Raw genomic sequence first — 17,821 nt, forward strand, 5'->3', positions numbered from 1 at the left:
CATTCAAGTCACTTCCAGTTAGTAGACCATCAGTCTGGTCCACCTTTAAAGTCTCCTCTCCCGCTGATTTAAATCTGACTCCATTTCCCCTCCATGAGGATGGAACAGGTCTGGTTCTGACCCCTCCTCTCTCCCTTCCCAAGGCCTGACTCCTAGGCTGTGGGGCAGATAGAGGATGAGCAAGGGTCTGCTTACCTCAGACCACGCTTCTCTGACGAGCAGCCTGTTGCCGTCCACACCTTCGGATGACACGTGTCAAAACGCTGCTTCTCGTGGGTCGCGGGAGGCCTCAGTTCCCAGGCACCTGGTGTGAAAACCGGGCGCCCCGGCCCAGCTTCCCCGGCCAAGCCCTCCCCCTCGGGCACTGGGGACTTTTTAAAATGGTCGGGGGCGGACGTGGAGCAATGCCACATGCTTGAGTACGTACCTGCTTGTCATGCACTCACTAATGTGAAGTGGACGCAATTTGCAGATAGTGAGAAACACAGGACTCTCCTGCAAATCGCATGTAGCCGAAGGCCTCCGGGGAGGTTTACAGCGTGCGCGTGTGCTCAGTTGCGACCGGGGTCTTTTGCAGCCCCTGGACTGTAGCCCGCCAGGCTCCACTGTCTGCGGAATTCTCCAGGCAAGAACACGGGAGTGGGTGGCCATTTCCTTGTCCAGGGGATCTTCCCAGCCCGGGGATCGATCAGAGCCTCATCTCTCCCTCTCATGCGTTGGCAGGTGAATTCTTTACCAGTGTGCCACCTGGGAGTCCCTGAGTTTTGCAGCTGTAACTGACAGAAGAGAGTGGTTCTAACATGAATGTTGGGTGATATTTTAAGTTAGGAACTAAGGCCAAAGTTAGACAAAGAAGGGTGTCAGAGCCGCACCGTTAGCCTTGCCACGGGCCTCACGGGGACAAGACGCACAGCAGCGTGCCTTGTTCTTCCGCCAAACAGAGCAGACTTGTAAAAACCACTCTGAAGGTCAATAATGATAACAGTGAAAGAATTAAGAAATGATGAGTTTTAAGTATTGATTACCTGATAAGTCATTTCATTGTAACTTTATATCACTTAATTTTTGAGAATGGCTGTTTCAGTTTCTAAAAATTCAAACATTGGCTGGCCAGCCAGCTCCAGAATCCCACCGCCCTCCCACAAAGCATCCTCTGAAGAGCCTCTGGGCTCTGGGCCCCTCTCCTGGGGGCGCCCCCCTGATCAGATGCAGGCATGCGGGAGACCTCCACCTCGGCGCTCCGGGGGTGCTCCTCACACCCCCGGCCGACGTAAACCCCCGGCCGGGCGGGCGCTTCAGAGCCTCCTGTTCGCGGGCGCCCCGGCTTCACCTTCCTCAGCTGGTGGTGCCCAGCATGAGCTCACGCGCCCGAGAGAGAGAGTCAGACACCCCGAACCGCAGACGCCGGAGTTTGGAGCAGAGGCAGACCCGCTGCAGGACCACGCGGCGAGCGGCGGCTCATGCCCCGGGCCCCGAGCTCCCAGACGGGGCTCAGCGAAGCGTCGGAGGCGGGGGAGGGAGGCGCAGGGCTGATCGTTGCAGACGTCTTGGTACCGGAGTCCTTGGCTCTTGCAGGTGTCCACATCGGTGAGGTCCCCGCGTCCCTACAAACCTCCCACATGACAGATGATATCCGCTGTCATGAATGGAGCCTTATCCCTGTGTGAATGGGAGTGTTACCCCTTCAAGGTCGGAGCCTTGAGAATGGGCTCTGCCTCAGGCTCTGCGCAACATCCCTAACTCAAACGCAAGCAATAGCATAATACAAAGGTTAGAGTAAGAGAACAGATGCAGTATGGAGTCAGATTTGTTCTTCCCAATTGCAGTGGCTTCGAGAGGAAAAAGCCTTCTCCCAGTTTGGAGGTGGGAGGAGGGGACACAGGGGTGCTGACCTCCGCTCCCTGCTCTGCACTCCCGGCAGGTCAGCGCCGCGTGCCCCCAGGCCCCCTCCTCCTGTCCTGCAGGCCCCTGCTCCTCCCGCAGACCCCCTCCTCCTCTCCCGCAGACCCCCTTCTCCTCCCGCAGACCCCCTCCTCCTCTCCCGCAGACCCCCCTTCTCCTCCCACAGACACCCCTCCTCCCATAGACCCCCTTCTCTTCTCTCCTGCAGACCCCAGACCCCCTCCTCCTCTCCTGCAGGCCCCCTTCTCTCCTCCCACAGACCCCCTCTCCTCCCACAGACCCCCTTCTCTCCTCCCACAGACCCCCTCCTCCTCTCCCGCAGACCCCCTCCTTCTCTCCCACACTGTCTGGTAGACTTCCAGAGCCCGCTCATCTTCCCTGAGCACGTCCTGTGAAGACACACATGTCTCCGTGGGAGCTGGGGCCCTTGGATCCTCTTTTAGGATCACTGGGTATTAATTTTGGGGTAATAACACATCTTGCTAGACTTGTAAGATGCTTTGTGTGGCATTCTCAAAGTCAAATCTAGTTGGATCGCAGCCACCACTTGGTTCAAATCATAGCCATGATGATTTTCTCCCTAAATTACTTTATGAGCCCCACCCTGCCACGCACACGATACAGATATATAGACGTATCTATAGATATATATGTGTAGATAGATAGAAGGGCTTTCCTGGGGGCTCCGTGGTAAAAAAAAACCTGCCTGCCAGTGCAAGAGATGCAGGTTCAATGCCTGGGTCGGGAAGATCCCCTGGAGAAGGGAATGGCAACCCACTCCAGTATTCTTGCCTGGGAAATCCCATGGGCAGAGGAGCCTGGTGGGCTACAGTCCATGGGGTCACAAAGAGCCGGACATGACTTGGCAAGTAAACAGCAGCAACAAATATATATATATATGTATCTGTATTTATCTTTCCAAGGAACTTAACAACCTTCTGGTCTGAGTTAGGCCTGTAATTAATAGTCTGATTTTCCCACATTCTAAAGTATAAAAACTTTAACTTTGCCCTACTCACTTGATGCTTAATTAGTAGACCCTGAGGAATTTGGATAGTCCTGAGTCTTGATAACATTCTTCAAAGAGACCTGAAATTCCTGTACCCCCGGGGGAAATAGCTTTAATTGCTCCAAGTCTTAACCTCAAGATTACAGTTCTCCAAATGAAACGCAAGTGAAGGAAAGAAATGAGGCAGGCTGGGAAGTTCTCCTGCCAGGCATCAAGCACACTGTTAAAGTATAACAAGGAACACAGGAGCAAATAAAGCAAGAGGCAGATTAGCTGGATGAAGGAATACCGAGCACAGAAGCAGGCCCGGACACTCAGGGGAGCGTTACACAAACAGCTACTGTCTGAAATACAGGAGACTATTTCTAGAGTCCTGGAGTGAGTGGAGAAAGCCTGTCAGTACGCGTGATACCACGCTAAAAAATACTAAAGAAAGATTGACTTATTTAAGTACTGAAAACCTTGAAACTTGTGCGGACAAGAGACATTGTACGCTGGGTTAAAGGACAAATGATTTGGAGAAAATATTTCCTTCACATATAATAGATAAATAATATTTTCGTTAGAGGTGGACTGAACTTATTTTGGCTGAATGCTAAATAACCAATGTTAAAAAATCAATGAACAGGTTAAGCCAAGGGTGAATGTTCCCCCCATAAAATGATCTTCTGAAAAAGAAGAATAAATATGAAATTTTATCTTAAGAATCTAAGTAATCTTACAGTATTATTATTGAAAACTGTAGGGGATTCCCCAGCAGTCGGATGGTCAGGGCTCCGAGCTTCCACTACTGGAGGCGCGCGTCAGGGAACTACAATCCCACAAGCCTCGTGACATGGCCAAAAGAAATTTCTTTTAACTCGTAGAAAATCAGGTATGTTTTTAACGTCTGTCGTAACGACGTCACTGTCACCTCTCAGCACTCCCATCTTCTGGGCGACGCTTCTGCGCGTGTACAGGACTTCGATGTTTTCGCCTGACGAAAAGCACGGATTTCTTCTGTCTATTCCAGTGTAATTATTGTTAGCAGGGATTTTGCTATCAGATCGATGCACTTTCCTTTTTCTCTAACGGTAGCACAACGGCTAGAGACCTAAAGATTTGGCTGACGGTGGTCGCCGTGCAGTGTCTTTGACGTCCCCCCACAAACTGAAGCCGTGTGCAGCATGTCTAAAGCCAGTGTCCCCTGAATATTTGAGAAGCCCCCGGAAGAGTTTTGCCCTCACACTTTATTTCTTACTGCTTGCCTTCACTTCCTGCTTCCCGCAGTCCCTGGACGCACGGCTTCCTCTGCCGGCAGTCGCCGGTTGTTGCCGAGCCTTTGCTCCTGGTGTCGGAGCCTGCAGGGCACCACCATCGTGCGGCGTCTGCTGTGCCAGGAGGCGTATCCGAATGATTGCTGCTCATCCATCTCACTGTGAACATTTGTACTGAGGACATGTGAAGATAATTCCAGATCTTTTCCTTATATGTCACATGGCTTGTCTTTGACTGAAAAAGATTTTCAGTCCCAAGCTACATTCATCATGCTTACCAATATTCTAACTACCAGTATTCAGGTATTAGCAATAAGCCCAAATGATGGTTTTGTTTACTGAGTGTGATGGCAACCTGATCTTTGATCTCCACAAGTTCAGCAAATCTCAAAATAACATCAAAGAGGCATCTGTCGGTTCAATCCTCCAAAAACTAAAGAGGTTTTGACTTTTGAATACTGAAGCCAAAGCTGACCTTAAGTGCACGCTTAATATTTATAATATATAAAGTATGCCCTCGTATCAGTAAAGAAAAGACAGACAAAAAACATGAAGAAGCGCATCACAGGAGAAGAAATGCGAATGGTGAGCAAACAGGAGGGCGTGTTAAAACCTCAGTAGATACCAGGTCAGAGCAAGGCGCAACCGTGACGGGATTTTTGTTTGTTACCTTGAGAAAAAAATGCATATATCTTAAAAGATGGGTAGTGCAGTGTTGGTGAGAATATCCAGACAGAGTAAGCTGTGCATCCTTTTACTGAAGGACCTTTTGGCGGCCTTCACCAAAAGTCCAAAATCTGTGCTCTGCTCCAGTGTTGTCACCTAGAAGAATCTGCCCTCCGGAATGACTCTTAACGTGTGCTCCAAAAATGCATACAAGATGGTAAAAGTCCTGATAGCAAAAAACCAAAGCTAGTCTCAGTGTGCATCAGGAGGGGATAGAAAAATGAATGCTGACTAGCTATGCAAGGCATACCCTGTAGTTACTAACAATAATCAGCTCCATCTATTTGTACTATCATAGAAACACAACTTGTATATTGGCCCAGAGGAAAATGCAAGCTGCAGAATCGTGTGATTCCCACTGGGTTTAAATATAAGTAAAGAAAAAAAGTCTAGAGCAATGAGCATCCAACCGTTAACAGTGGTCACCTTGAGATGGGAAAGATACAGAGATGGAGGGGAATTGAAGGGAAGAAGACTGTATTCTTTACATCATACATGGTTCTTCATTCCTTGAATTTATTAAAATGAGCATAAGTTACTTTTTAATTTCATAGAAGATTTAAATAAATCCAGGCTAGACCAAACCGTGGAACAAAAGTCCCCTGAAAGACACAAACATGCGCTAGTCCTCATTGTAATGCTGGCCTACAGAAAGGCTCCAGTGGCTTGGGGAGTAGTAGCTGAAGGAATAAATGTTTATCCTGGGGATCGTGGAACAGCTTGGGCTCCCCTGGTGGCTGAGTGGTCAAGAATCCGTCCGCCGGTGCAGGGGACACGGGTTCGATCCCTTGTCTGGGAAGACGCCACCTGCCAGAGCGGCTCAGCCCGTGGACCACAAGTGCTGAGCCTGCGCTCTGGAGCCCGCACTGGGCCACGACGGGCGGCCCCTGCTCGCCGCAGCTAGAGACGCCCCCGGCAGCGATGAAGACCCAGCCCGGGGACACTAAATGACTGCATGCCAGAACCACAACAGCCCGGAGAAGGATGAAAGGAAGGCCGCTGGGCTGTCCTCCAGGGCTCCTCTCCTGGCTTGCCGATCATGTGTGGAGAAGAAGGTTCTGTGATGAACCAGCATACGAGGCTAGTGCGACAGAGGGGACGCCTGCCTCGCGGACTGACTGCTCTTTCTGGCTGTTATTTTTGTGTGTTCCTTCCCTGTCTTCTATCCATTCATACGTCCTCGCAGAAACACGGTGTTAACAAGCGGGAAGCGGCGACAGAGCAACGGGGCAGGGTCCCACGAGGGCAGCAGTCTGCTTAGCATACCTCCCTAGGACCTGGAACATAGTAGGGCCTCAGCAGTGACAGTTGTCTGGAGCAAATGGGTGGGTTGCCCTCCAGTGGGAATTGTGAATCTTGGCTAAATAAGCACCTGGAAGGTAGTATTCTCAGTGCAGTGATAGAGGTATGGACAGACCAAACAGAAATGGGGCACAGAAGCCTGCTACGAAGCCCCTAGACACATCCCTGAGCAGGCTCTGTCTGAGCTAAAATTTGGGACGTTCACAGAAGCCCGCCAGGCAGAGGAAGTCAGAGACGCAAAGGTGCAGAGAGCCGTGAGCGAGCGGGGCCTATTGGAGAAGCTGCAAGTCCGCTGATCGCAGGTTAAAGCATGGGATGGGGGCGCCGGAAAGATTCAGTCTAGATCGTGATGTTCTCAGGAGCCGTGCTAAGGGCCTTGCTGGTTTTGGTTTGGTTTCTGTTTAATTTGTCTTATTGAAGTGTAGTTGACTTGCAGCGCTCTGTTAATGTCTGCAGTGTAGCCGTGAGTCAGTTACACGTGCATGGTCTTTCTCGTCATCTTCTCCTTTGTGGTTTAGCACAGGACATGGAATGTAGCTCCCTGTGCAGAACAGCAGGACCTGGGTCTGTGTCCATTCTCTCTGCAGGACTTTGCATCTGCCTACCCCAGCCTCCCACCACATCCCTCCGCCTCCCCCTCCCCCTGGGCAACCACAGCACTGTTCTCAATGTCTGTGAGTCTGTTTTGTCCTTAAGTTTATGGTGTCATATTTCAGATTCCATGTGTAAGGGATATCACGCAGTACTTGTCTCTCTCTGACTTATTTCACTAAACGTAGTCCTGTCCATGCCCATCATGTTGCTGCAGATTGCAAAATTTCATTCTTTCGCTTGACTAAGTCGCATCCCGCCATATATATGTGCCATAGCTTCTTTATTCAGTGGGCATCTGGGTTGTTTCCATGTCCTGAGTTTTCTGAGTATTGCTGCTGTAAACATTGGGGTGCATGGATCTTTCTGAATTACAGTTTTGTCCAGACAGATTCCCAGGAGTGAGACTGCTGGATCACGTGGTAGCTCTATTTTTAGTTTTTTGAGGAACCTCCACACCATTTACATTCCCACCAGCAGTGTAGGGGGGCTCCCTTTTCTCCACTCCCTCTCCAGCATGTGCATTTTTGCCACACCGTGCTGTGTTGAATGTGGGACCTTAGTTCTCCCACCAGGGATTGGACCCACACCCATGCTCAGTGAAAGTGTCGACTCCTAACACTGGACCACTCCAGCATGTATTGTTTGTAGGTTTTTTCAACGGTGGCTATTCTGGCTGGTGTGAGGTGGTACCTCTCTGTAGTTTTGATTGGCATTTCTCTAATAATTACATGAAATCCCATGGGCAGAGGAGCCTGGTGGGCTATGATCCGTGGGGTCACAAGGGAGTTGGACATGACTTAGTGAGTAAAACAACAACAGTAATTACATGCCAAGGACTTCAGATTTTATCTGAAGAGTGTCTTCAAGAAGGTAATCCTATTTATTTTTTAAAAGATGCACACGAATATTCATTTGCTGTCTGCATTTTGAAAACAATAGGAGAAATTTTGTATGTGCCTGACAATAATTCAGTCCATTGCCTTCTTATGGGGCAGCTCCTGCCATTGCCTTCATCTTGCAGTTGAGGAAACCAAGGCACCAAGTCCCTTATCTGACCTGGCACCTTTATGGGTGGAACCCAGATACAGAGGCAGGCGGCCTGGACCCAGAGCCCACCCCCTTTTCCCTTATCCTGGGCTGCTTTTCTTTGCTTCTTTAAGGACATACATGTTTTCTTAAGGAAAGAAAGTCAAAAAAGACTTTTTCCCGTGGTTTCTCCTATACCACCCACCATCCAGGAGAGGATGATTTGGGGCCTTGCCAGTAGGACCCCTCTGCAGCCACCCGGCCGCCACTCCTCGCCCTCGGGTCTCCCACGTGTGTATACATTTATTTCCGGTTGTGCTGCTCTTCACGGCTGTTGCGGGGGTTCTCTAGCTGCGGCGAGTGCAGGGACTAGCAGCGCTGCGCAGGGCGCGCCCTCAGTGGCCCCTCTGGCCGTGGCCCAGGGTTCTGGGTGCGTGCTTCAGCAGTGGCAGCTCGGGGGCCCGGCGGTTGTGGCCCACGGGCTTCGTTGTTCAGGGCATGTTCGACCTTCCCAGCCCAGGAGTCAAGCCACGTCCCCTGAGTTGGTAAGCGGGTTCAGTCCGCCGAGCCAGCCAGTGGCCGCCTCCTCCAGGCAGCACCCCGATCTCCCTGCTCTCCTGGACGGGCTGTGAAGCCTCCCGGTCCGGGGTTCCTCGCAGACGGGGGCCTTCAGACAGGGTCCCGGGGCTTCCCTGAGCCTTTCCCTTCCAGAATCGCAGGAGCGCCTCACGTAGTCCCCAGAAAGGAGCTGGGTTGGCGCGCTCAGCCCCCTTACATGCCCCCAGCTTTCACTGAGCCACCCTCTGCACCTGCCCTTGTGGGGACGCAGAGGTGAGCCCAGGAAGTAGAGGAGAAGCAAAAAGAAGGGGGACTCCCATCACGAGGGATTTGCTGACTTACGCCTCCACTCGGGCTTTGCACTGTGCCCGCGAAAAAAGCGATGGCATGACTTTTACACACAGACGAGGTGACGCGGTTTAGGGATCCGGTCGATGGGGGTAAGCATTCCCTGCTCCCACCGCGTGCTTTTCCGCTGACCACACCGTGAATCCTGTACGGGGACCGCTCATACACACCACACTGCCAGCTAGGAGAATCAGTGCGTACCATCACCTCATCCTGTGCTGTGAGCCGAGCCAAGTGTGAACAAGCTCCTCTTCTCAGAAACTCAGACAAATAGTGACTGAAAGAGAGCAGGCAGTGCAGGAGGCTTGAATCTCGCTTTTCTCACTCACGGGTGAGCTTTGTAGGTTTTCTTTAGTGAAGGGGAAGACTGACCGATGACCCTCTCGGAGACTGATCGAGACTTGGGCAAGCAGAAAGTCTAGAAGCCAAAATGACGGGGAAACTCTGCATTGTCAAAAGGAATTGACAGAGAAATAAGGCTGAGTAATTTATGTTTGGAGAGGGTTATTTCGTCCCTGGTGTAGCTCCGTCTGTGAAATATGAAACCTTACAGCAAGAGTCGATCTTCCTTCAGGTCATGACTATAAATATACTGTAGAAGGAGGATCTTATTCCTCCAAATCCACTGCAGTAGTCCTGGACACACATTTATTGCCTAGTTTCGTTTGGTTACTTGTAGTCTTAACTGTCTTCTGTTCAGCAAAATATTTTAGCATTGAACTATTTGATAACACATGATTTTAAATTTTCATTTTATACTTTTATTCCTTCATTAATACTTTTAAGATTTGCATAAATTTACAGAGATGCACACAACAATATTCACAGCATCGTTTATTAAGCAAAAAAAAAAGTGCAAAGAACCCATATATCTCTAAACAGGAAATTGATTATTAATTCAGATTAATATTTTAAATGTTGTGGGCTTCCCTGGTGGCTCAGTGGTTAAGAATCAGCCTGCCAGTAGAGGAAACAACACAGGTTCGATCCCTGGTCTAGGTGGATTCCACTTGCTGCTGAGCAGCTAAGCCCGTGCACCACAACCCCTGAGCCTGTGCTCCAGAGCCTGGGGGCCGCAACTACTGAGCCCAGTGCTGGAACCTGCGCTCGGCAGCAAGAGGCGCCACCGCAGGGAGAAGCCTGCAAGCTGCTGCCCTCTGCAACTAGAGCACACACACACAGCAGTGAGGACCCAGCGAAGCCGAAAATAAAGGAGTTGATTAATTAATGCCTTTTAAAATTTTACAAAAATTAAATAAAAAATAAGATGATGCACAGGGAATATAATGACTTTGTGTGGAGTATAATCTATACAAATATTAAATTACTATGTTGCACACCTGAACCTAACATAGTAATACTGACATGTCAGTCACACTTGAATTTGAAAAAATAAAAATGATGAGGTAGGGTGCAATTTGTAAACAAAGTTATCCACCATATAATGAGTTTTTTTAAACGTTGCCAAAGCAGACTGACCTTTTTATTTTCTCCCTTGTATGTTTAGAAGAGAAGTCTGGAGAGATGTAAGTCAGCGTGTTAACAGTACTTCTTTCAGTGAATTTGCAGCCAGTTTTCACTTACAACTTTCTGTCTTATGTATTGTGTGAGGTGGCTTTGTAAATTATTGTTTTCATATTTAGCATGTATAATTTTGCAGATGGAAAAATATTTCTCTTTTAAAAACTGAACTTGAAAAGGTGAAAGGAACTCTGAAAGGAATTTACTGCTAATTACTTAAGCATACAAAAAGAAGTCGGCACAGTGTGTGTGAGTGAGGTTTCTTCCTCCTCTGCCCCTGCTGAAATAGTCTGAATGCTTTTCCCCACCCCCGAGCTTCCTGTTCCTCATCCTTCACCTGTCTCCCTCTCCCTTTGCGGAGGAACAGCAGACTCTTGCTCCCCATTAGCCCACCCTCCGTGAGGTACATTTGCATTAGAACATTAATATCACTGCTCATTCTTCTGACTTAAACCTTCTGACTTTACCTTGACCGGTTAAGTTAGGAAGCTCAGATGGCCCTTTAGCACATGTCTCTCACGCTGGGTGTGTTTAACCAAACAGCCGGCTTGACTGATATAGACCTAAGCTCCGTCGAGGGTGCCCAAGTTCTTTGCCTTCCCTAAACTGAAACTAGATGGTTTGTTTCAAAGGTACAGAAATGAGACTCATACCTCTCTTTGGCCCTTTGTAGACTCTAATATAAAGTCATTACTTGAGTCTGAACTGAAAGACAGCATTTTTTAAGAAGATATCTTACCAATCCCAGATATTTTGTGTCTACATTTGTACTGCTGGTCTGAGTCATTTTGAACCCTGGCTGGGCTGGTTGAGGTGACGAGTTTCAGCCTTTGGGCAGGTGAAAGTCAAGTCACAAAGAGCAGGCAGAGAGGCAGACGTTTGTAACAGACCCGTGACTGGTCATCTGTTAATGGTTCATGATACGAGTGAATGTGAGAAACTTAACAAGCTCAGCGCAAACCCAAGAAAGCTTAAGGGAAGTTCGTGAAAGCTTCGGCAGTCTTGGGACTCCCCTGGCGGCCCAGTGGTTAGGACTGTGCTTCTGCTGCAGGGGACGCGGGTTCAGTCCCTGGTGGGGGAACTAACGCCCTACAACTCGCTAGGTGAGGCCCCAAGGAAAAAACAACCCCCTAAAAACGGTGTATTAGTAATGTTAGAACTGTAACAAAATTTTTGAAACAGCAGGGGATTGTTGGGAGGACTTTCAGATGCTGTTATCGTCAGCCTCTGCGGATTCTGAAAAGGCGGTGCTTCCGTTACACTCTGATTATTGAGAAGCTGTGACATTGAAAGTCTTGCTCAGGATTTTCCTCAGGTTACGAGGTTATCAGACTGCCGGTGCACTGCCATCTTCTTTGGGTATTTTTTTTGTATTTATTACCAACTTTTCCTCATTTTTTCCCCCCTTTCTCTTTTGGTTCTTGCTTATCCACTTGCTCTGATACACAAATTCTCAACGCCAAAAGTACAGGAATTAAAACTCGAAGGGAAGTGAGAGAGTGGCGGGAAACCAGTGCCTTCTGGGATCTCCAGAACCTAAAGGGCGTTTCTTCAGTTGCTCTCAATGGTCTTCAGTAGCCCTGGATCCTGTCTGGGTGGAGGAGTGTCCCAGGAGCCTGCAGGGAGAGGGGGGCTCCTGCTCCAGGCGGGGCGCCCCCCTCCTTAGGCTGAGTTTCCTCCCGGGGCAGCTCCAGCATGTTCAAGTCTGAGGCCGTGGTTAAGTCAGTGAGTGTCAGCTGTGAGTAACGTCCCTTGCTACTCTTGTAACAGAGAACCCTATGACTTTGATAAAGGCTTCCCTGGTGGCTCAGGCCTTAAAGAATCCACCTGCCCACGCAGGAGACGCAGGTTCGATCCCTGGGTCAGGAAGATCCGCTGGAGGAGGAAATGGCAACCCACTTCAGTGTTCTTGTCTGGAGGATCCCATGGACAGAGGAGCCTGGTGGGTTACAGTCCATGAGGTTGCAAAGAGTGGGACACGCTGAGCAACTCACACACGCACCCACACACACACACACACACACACACACACACACACCCGGCTTGGTAATTCCCAAATACAGAGGCGCTGTGCCCCCAGCAGTAACCAGGGTGGAGACCAGGCTCCGCCCACTCGCGTCTTCTCGGGGAAGGAAACGCTCCCTGACAACCAGGGGGGACGGCGGCAGGTGTCTGCCTGCTGGGGCTGGGGAGCCTTGTCCGGACCGTGACGACCGGCGGGGCTGCGGCGATGCGGTCCCAGGCGGGCGGCCCTGCTCCGGGCAGGACGCGGCCTCCGGCCTTTCCGCCCGCGCCCCGCACCCCACGTCCCCGGCTCCGGGGGCCCGAGCGCTGGCCCGACTGACCTGCCTCTGCTTCCTTTGCAGCTGACCCGCTGGTCGGCAGCATCGCCACACAGTACATGACCAACAGGGCGGAGCACGACCGGATGGCCAGGCAGTGGACCAAGCGGTACGCGACATAGCGCCGGCGGCAGCTCCGCGCGGGGCGCCCGCGCTGCCCGCCGCCTGCTACCTTTGGAACCGTCTTGCGATGGAGCGTCATCCAGCCCCACCCCTGTTCCTTTGCTCCCCACCCCTTCCTGTTTTATTCCCTTTTTAATTTCCATTAACTTGAAAGATCTGGTCTTTTTTTTTTTTTTTTTTAATTCCCCCCTCCACGTGGATGGGAACTTTGGTTTTCAGTGCAAACAATGTCGGATCTGTAATAATAAGAGCTTTCTTACCAAGCTTCGTATTCCTGTGTGGTTTTGTTCCTTATTGTCCATTTTATTTTGATCCTCTTCCTTTTCTGTGATCTTGGGAAGACACGAATTCAGAATTCTATCTTGTTTCTACTTCCATGTAGCACTTAGGATTAATTTTTTTGTACTGAAGTCTTTATCGGTGGGTGCATGCTACTGGGAACCAGATTTTGTACAAACGCTTCAATCACAATCACTGTGCATTACTGAAGACTCTGTTTATCACTAGCCTTCTGTCCCCACACCGAAGGCTGCTGGATTGAACAAAATAATATGTATTTTGATTTACTTCAAGTGCTTGTAAATTTTCTTAGGGACCTGCCACTTTTGACTGTGGATCAGTTGATGTACACTTGTATTATTAAAGCACTCAATAAATCACTGTGGCTGATAAATGCACTTCTGATAACCCAGCATTTGCTTTGTATCCTGGTGACCCACAAAGTGCTCCGTGCAGCGAGGCTTGTATAATTCAATTACAGGTTCGAGTATGTTTTTTCATCTCAAGCCTGGGAGGTCCCTTTGCAGTTGAGTTGCTAGCTGTGGAGGTTCCCCAGCTGTCCGTGGCCTGACGATTTTATGGCTGTCTCAGATCACTCTTGTCTTGCGTACTGGCTGGACGTCACTTCGCATGGACATCTTTTCTGCTACCAACTTCTTCTTGATGAAACAGTTCGAATATGTGACTCCAAAAATGGGCTTCTAGTGAAACTGAGGTCTGCGCTGATCGTGGGGTTAAACCACTTTCGACTTTATTTCTCTCTTCTTTTTCGTCGTAAGATGGTTACAGTGATTGCCCTTGGTTTGGAGTTTGTTTTTCCTCCATAGTTTTAGCGGAAGAAGCAAACTCAGCTTGTACCAGTCGTGGTCAGCACGTTCAGAGACAAGGTTTGTCTTTCTGGCTTTGACCTTCAGGCTTTCTTAAGTTTGCACCTACAGGAGGCAGAGGAAACTTGTGTGCGGTGTGGCTTGAAAACCACACTGCCATGCTTATTAATATTCAGGTTTCTTTGTGTTGACAAGGCCTGTTGGAAACTCCTGCTTCAGCTAATTATAGTTACAAGCCCACCTTACAGCTCAGTCTCGTTTAAGGAACCTCGTTACTGCTAAACAGTAGGATTTACAAGTGTAAGTTATTTACCTCTAAATATTAATATTTCTGAACTTCAATTTTAATAACTTTATCAGAAACATTTTAAATATCTGATTTAGAAGGTGTACTTTATTTTTTAGCAGTTGGAAAGAAATCCTAGAGAAAATAATGTTTAAATACTGTAACTGAGACTTTGAAATCAGTGTACTTAAGGATTTTTTTGAATAACCATTTAAATACAGTTTTCAGCTTACAGAACACCATACGGTTTCTGTTGCAACTTTTCAGCTCTAGCGAGCATAACCACAGACAGTGTGTATGAATGGGCACGGCTGTGTTCCAATAAAGCTTTATTGACCAGAGCAGTTGGTAGCCAGATTTGGCCCACAAGTTGTGGCCTGTCCCTGCTTGTTACAGACCACCATAGACGGTGTGAAAAGAATCAGATAACTGTGTGTTTAGCATTTCTCTCTTTAAAATAATACAAACTTAATTAATATAATACAAGACATTTTTAAAAATTACCCAGACTGTTTTATTGCCTGCAGTCTTTCTCACCGTACGGTTTTTATGTTGACTTTAATACTTTAGGTGAAAAAACTCAACCCTAAAAGCATTAAATTCACTTTCACATGAAATTTTATTGAACTGATTTTTTGTTCCTTTTAACTGTTTAAACCAGTCTCATGATGTTAACAGTGACTTTTATAGACAATATTTAAGTTGGGTTTGCCTTTCTTCTTTTAAAGCATCAGCTGCATGGAATACACATTCCGATGGTCTCTCCAGTATTCTACATCTCCCATCTGTCTGTACTTTAGACCATTTTAAAATATGTATTTTTTAGGAGACAGAGATTACAACAGTTCTAGTAGGAAATCCTATCAATCACAAATCCATGTTTGCTATCCCATGAGGCATTTTCAGGTATTATGTCAATTTGATATGAAGGGTTTATAAAACTCCTTTCCTCAGTGTTATGAACTTCAAGTACTTAATGACAAACAAATGTACCTTCCCTTCAAACTCTGAAAGCTGGACAAACTCCAGAGAGACCAAGAAACTCTTAGTTGAGCCTGTTAAGTCTAGATTTCAGATAACATGGTAATTTTACTTGAAATCTATAATCACAGCAGGCAATACAATTTTAATAAGTTTTCAGTACTGTTTGTAAAATAAGATTTGGGAGTAGTTTAATAGTCAGAAAGTTAAGTAGTTTTGCTAGTAATTATGGAGATAATATTGAGTTTGTAACCTAATATTGTTTAACTTTCCAAACCAGTTATTGCTGATTGTCGTATTTTTTAGCTTTGTCAAATAAAATGTTGGCAGATCCTTGACTGAGGCAGGACCATTGGTCATTGAGAAAGTAGTTTGAAATTATATTTATTGATCTTAAATCATTCAGAAGGCTGTGGCCTTAATTTATCCTAAAATTGAAAATAAATAAAGCATTGCTCGTTTGTTCTTCTATAAGAATCTACAGGAATTGGAGATAACAAGTGCAGTAGTCAACCTTTTCTTCTTGTGATGAGAGTGTAAACCTAGAAGTTTATCCTAGAATACTGATTTGGGAATTAGGGAGAAAGGAAGTATTTATTCAGAATGTACTATATGCCAGGCCATATGTTACCTAATAAAACCTCAGCCCAGCTTTGTAGGGTGCAGGTGGCTATCATAATCTGAACATTTGTAACCCCCAGAATTCATGAGTTGAAATCCTAAGCCCCAAGGCGATGGTATTATGAGGTGGGATTTTCAAGAGGAGATTAGGTCCAAAGGGTGGGGCCCTTGTGATTGGGATTAGTGCTCTTATAAAAGAGACCACAGACAGCTCCCAAACCCCATTCCATTGCGTGAGGACACAGTGAGATGCTGCAGTCTGCAGCCGGGAAGAGGGCCTCCCCTGGAACCCAACCCCTGTTAGCACTGGTCTCAGACCTCCAGCCTCTAGAACTGTGAGCAGTGCATTTCTGGTGCGTATAAGCCACCTGGCCTGTGGCTTGTGCAACAGCCCGAACAGAGTCAGACCGTGGCCCCACGTCGCACAGCTAACAAAGTACCACAGGGAGATTCCCACCCAGGCTTGACAGCGGAGCCCCTCCTGTCGACCACCAAGCCTGACACACCTCTGGTCTAACAACGGAGTCATACGGGAGAGATAACTGGCTGCATTCAGTCTTACAGTCTGCACGGTTGGGGGCGGTGGGGTGCCATCTTCAGGAAGTGGGAGGAGTTGTTGAAGGAGGTGTGGACCTGATGTGAGATGAGAAATCAAAGCGCACTTCCAGTCTTAGGGGGACTGCTTCATGAACGCCCAGCGCTGGGGAGACGCCGCTTGAAACAGCCTCCAGTTTCTCTGCATCTCAGCCCTGCAGTGAAAACACTGCTCATGTTACCAGGCAGGGCAGTTTTTAATGTCTCTACGCTTTGTGCTTTAAAAAGCGATACGTTCATAGAAAAGAGACTCGCGGCTGCCAAGGGGAAAGGGGTTGAAGGAGGCGTGGGGAGGAGCTTGGGGTTGGCAGATGCAAGCTTTAAGTATAGCATGGAGGGACAAGAAGGCCCTACTGCGTGCCGCAGAGAACTACAGTCAACATCCCGTGACAAACCATAACGGAAAAGAACATTTTAAAAACAATGTATACATGTGTGGAACTGAATTACTTTGCTGTACAGCAGAAATTGGGCTTTACAGGTGGCTCTGCAGCAAAGAATCTGCTTGCAATGTGGGAGGTAGCCCACAATGGAGGAGATGCAGGTTCAGTCCTTGGATTGGGAAGATCCCCTGGAGAAGGAAAATGGCAACCCACTCCAGTATTCTTGGCTGGGAAATCCCATAGACAGAGGAGTCTGGAGGGCTACAGTCCCTGGGGTCGCAAGAGCTGGACACGACTGAGTGGCTACACTGCCACTACACCACAGCAGAAACTCACACGACGGTGTAAATCAACTGGGTTTTGCTTAAACTATCAATGAAGCAGTAACAGCAGCCCATACTTTATGCAGTCTTTTTTAAAAAAGAAATATGTTTATAATTAATACAGAAAGCAGTTGAAATTGTACAAAATAGCCCTATGAGAGGATTCTGACCTACACATGTAAACACGTCCCCTCTGTAAGGTCGCAGGTCGGTGGCACAGTCACCCCACACAGGCACGCCTGGCACCCCGTCATCGTCCTCAGAGGATGTCTGCCGCAGGCTGAGCACTTCGGCTGCATAGGATCTGGGAGTTGAGGCTGGCATCCGAGGCTCTCCCGGGGGAGCTCCCGGTCCCCTGGGCCTGGGACCTTCCATCTCCTCTCTCACACTCACATTTCACCAGGAGCACTGACGAGGAGCATTAGGGTGGCATGCTTACCCCAGATTGGCAGGACTTCCCCTTTAAAACAGAAAGGCCCATGTCTCAGGGACGCCCTTGGTCTGGGACCCACAGGAGCTTTTGTGCCAGGACTGAATTTAAGCATAAAGTCTTACGTATCACACAGGACTGGTTGCTTCCACAGAAATACTCTATTTGAGGAAGCCGCGTTTTACTCAATGTACAGAGATCCTGTTAGAAAAAATGTGCCCTCGATAGAAGCAACCTAGATACCCACCGACAGGTGAATGAATAAAGAAGCTGTGGTACATATACGTGATGGGGTATCACTCAGCTATAAAGAAAGGAACGTGTTTGAGTTGGTTCTAATGAGATGGATGAACCTGGAGCCTATCGTACAAAATGAAGTGAGAAAGAGAA

At 48.2% G+C, this 17,821-nt stretch overlaps 1 protein-coding gene across 1 annotated transcript in view; it reads left to right on the plus strand.

Annotated features, from left to right (window-relative positions):
- LOC138078313 (ubiquitin-conjugating enzyme E2 E2) overlaps positions 1-12,915 on the plus strand; it is a 363,968-nt gene extending 351,053 nt beyond the window's left edge. Inside the window, exon 6 of the mRNA XM_068971000.1 lies at positions 12,609-12,915. Coding sequence (XP_068827101.1) covers positions 12,609-12,706 — 98 coding nt within the window. The 3' untranslated portion in view covers positions 12,707-12,915. The remainder of the gene's footprint in view (positions 1-12,608) is intronic.
- Positions 12,916-17,821: the final 4,906 nt, after the last annotated feature.

Source organism: Capricornis sumatraensis, chromosome 4 (genome assembly GCF_032405125.1).
Source record: "Capricornis sumatraensis isolate serow.1 chromosome 4, serow.2, whole genome shotgun sequence".
In the NCBI taxonomy this organism is placed as follows: domain Eukaryota; kingdom Metazoa; phylum Chordata; class Mammalia; order Artiodactyla; family Bovidae; genus Capricornis; species Capricornis sumatraensis.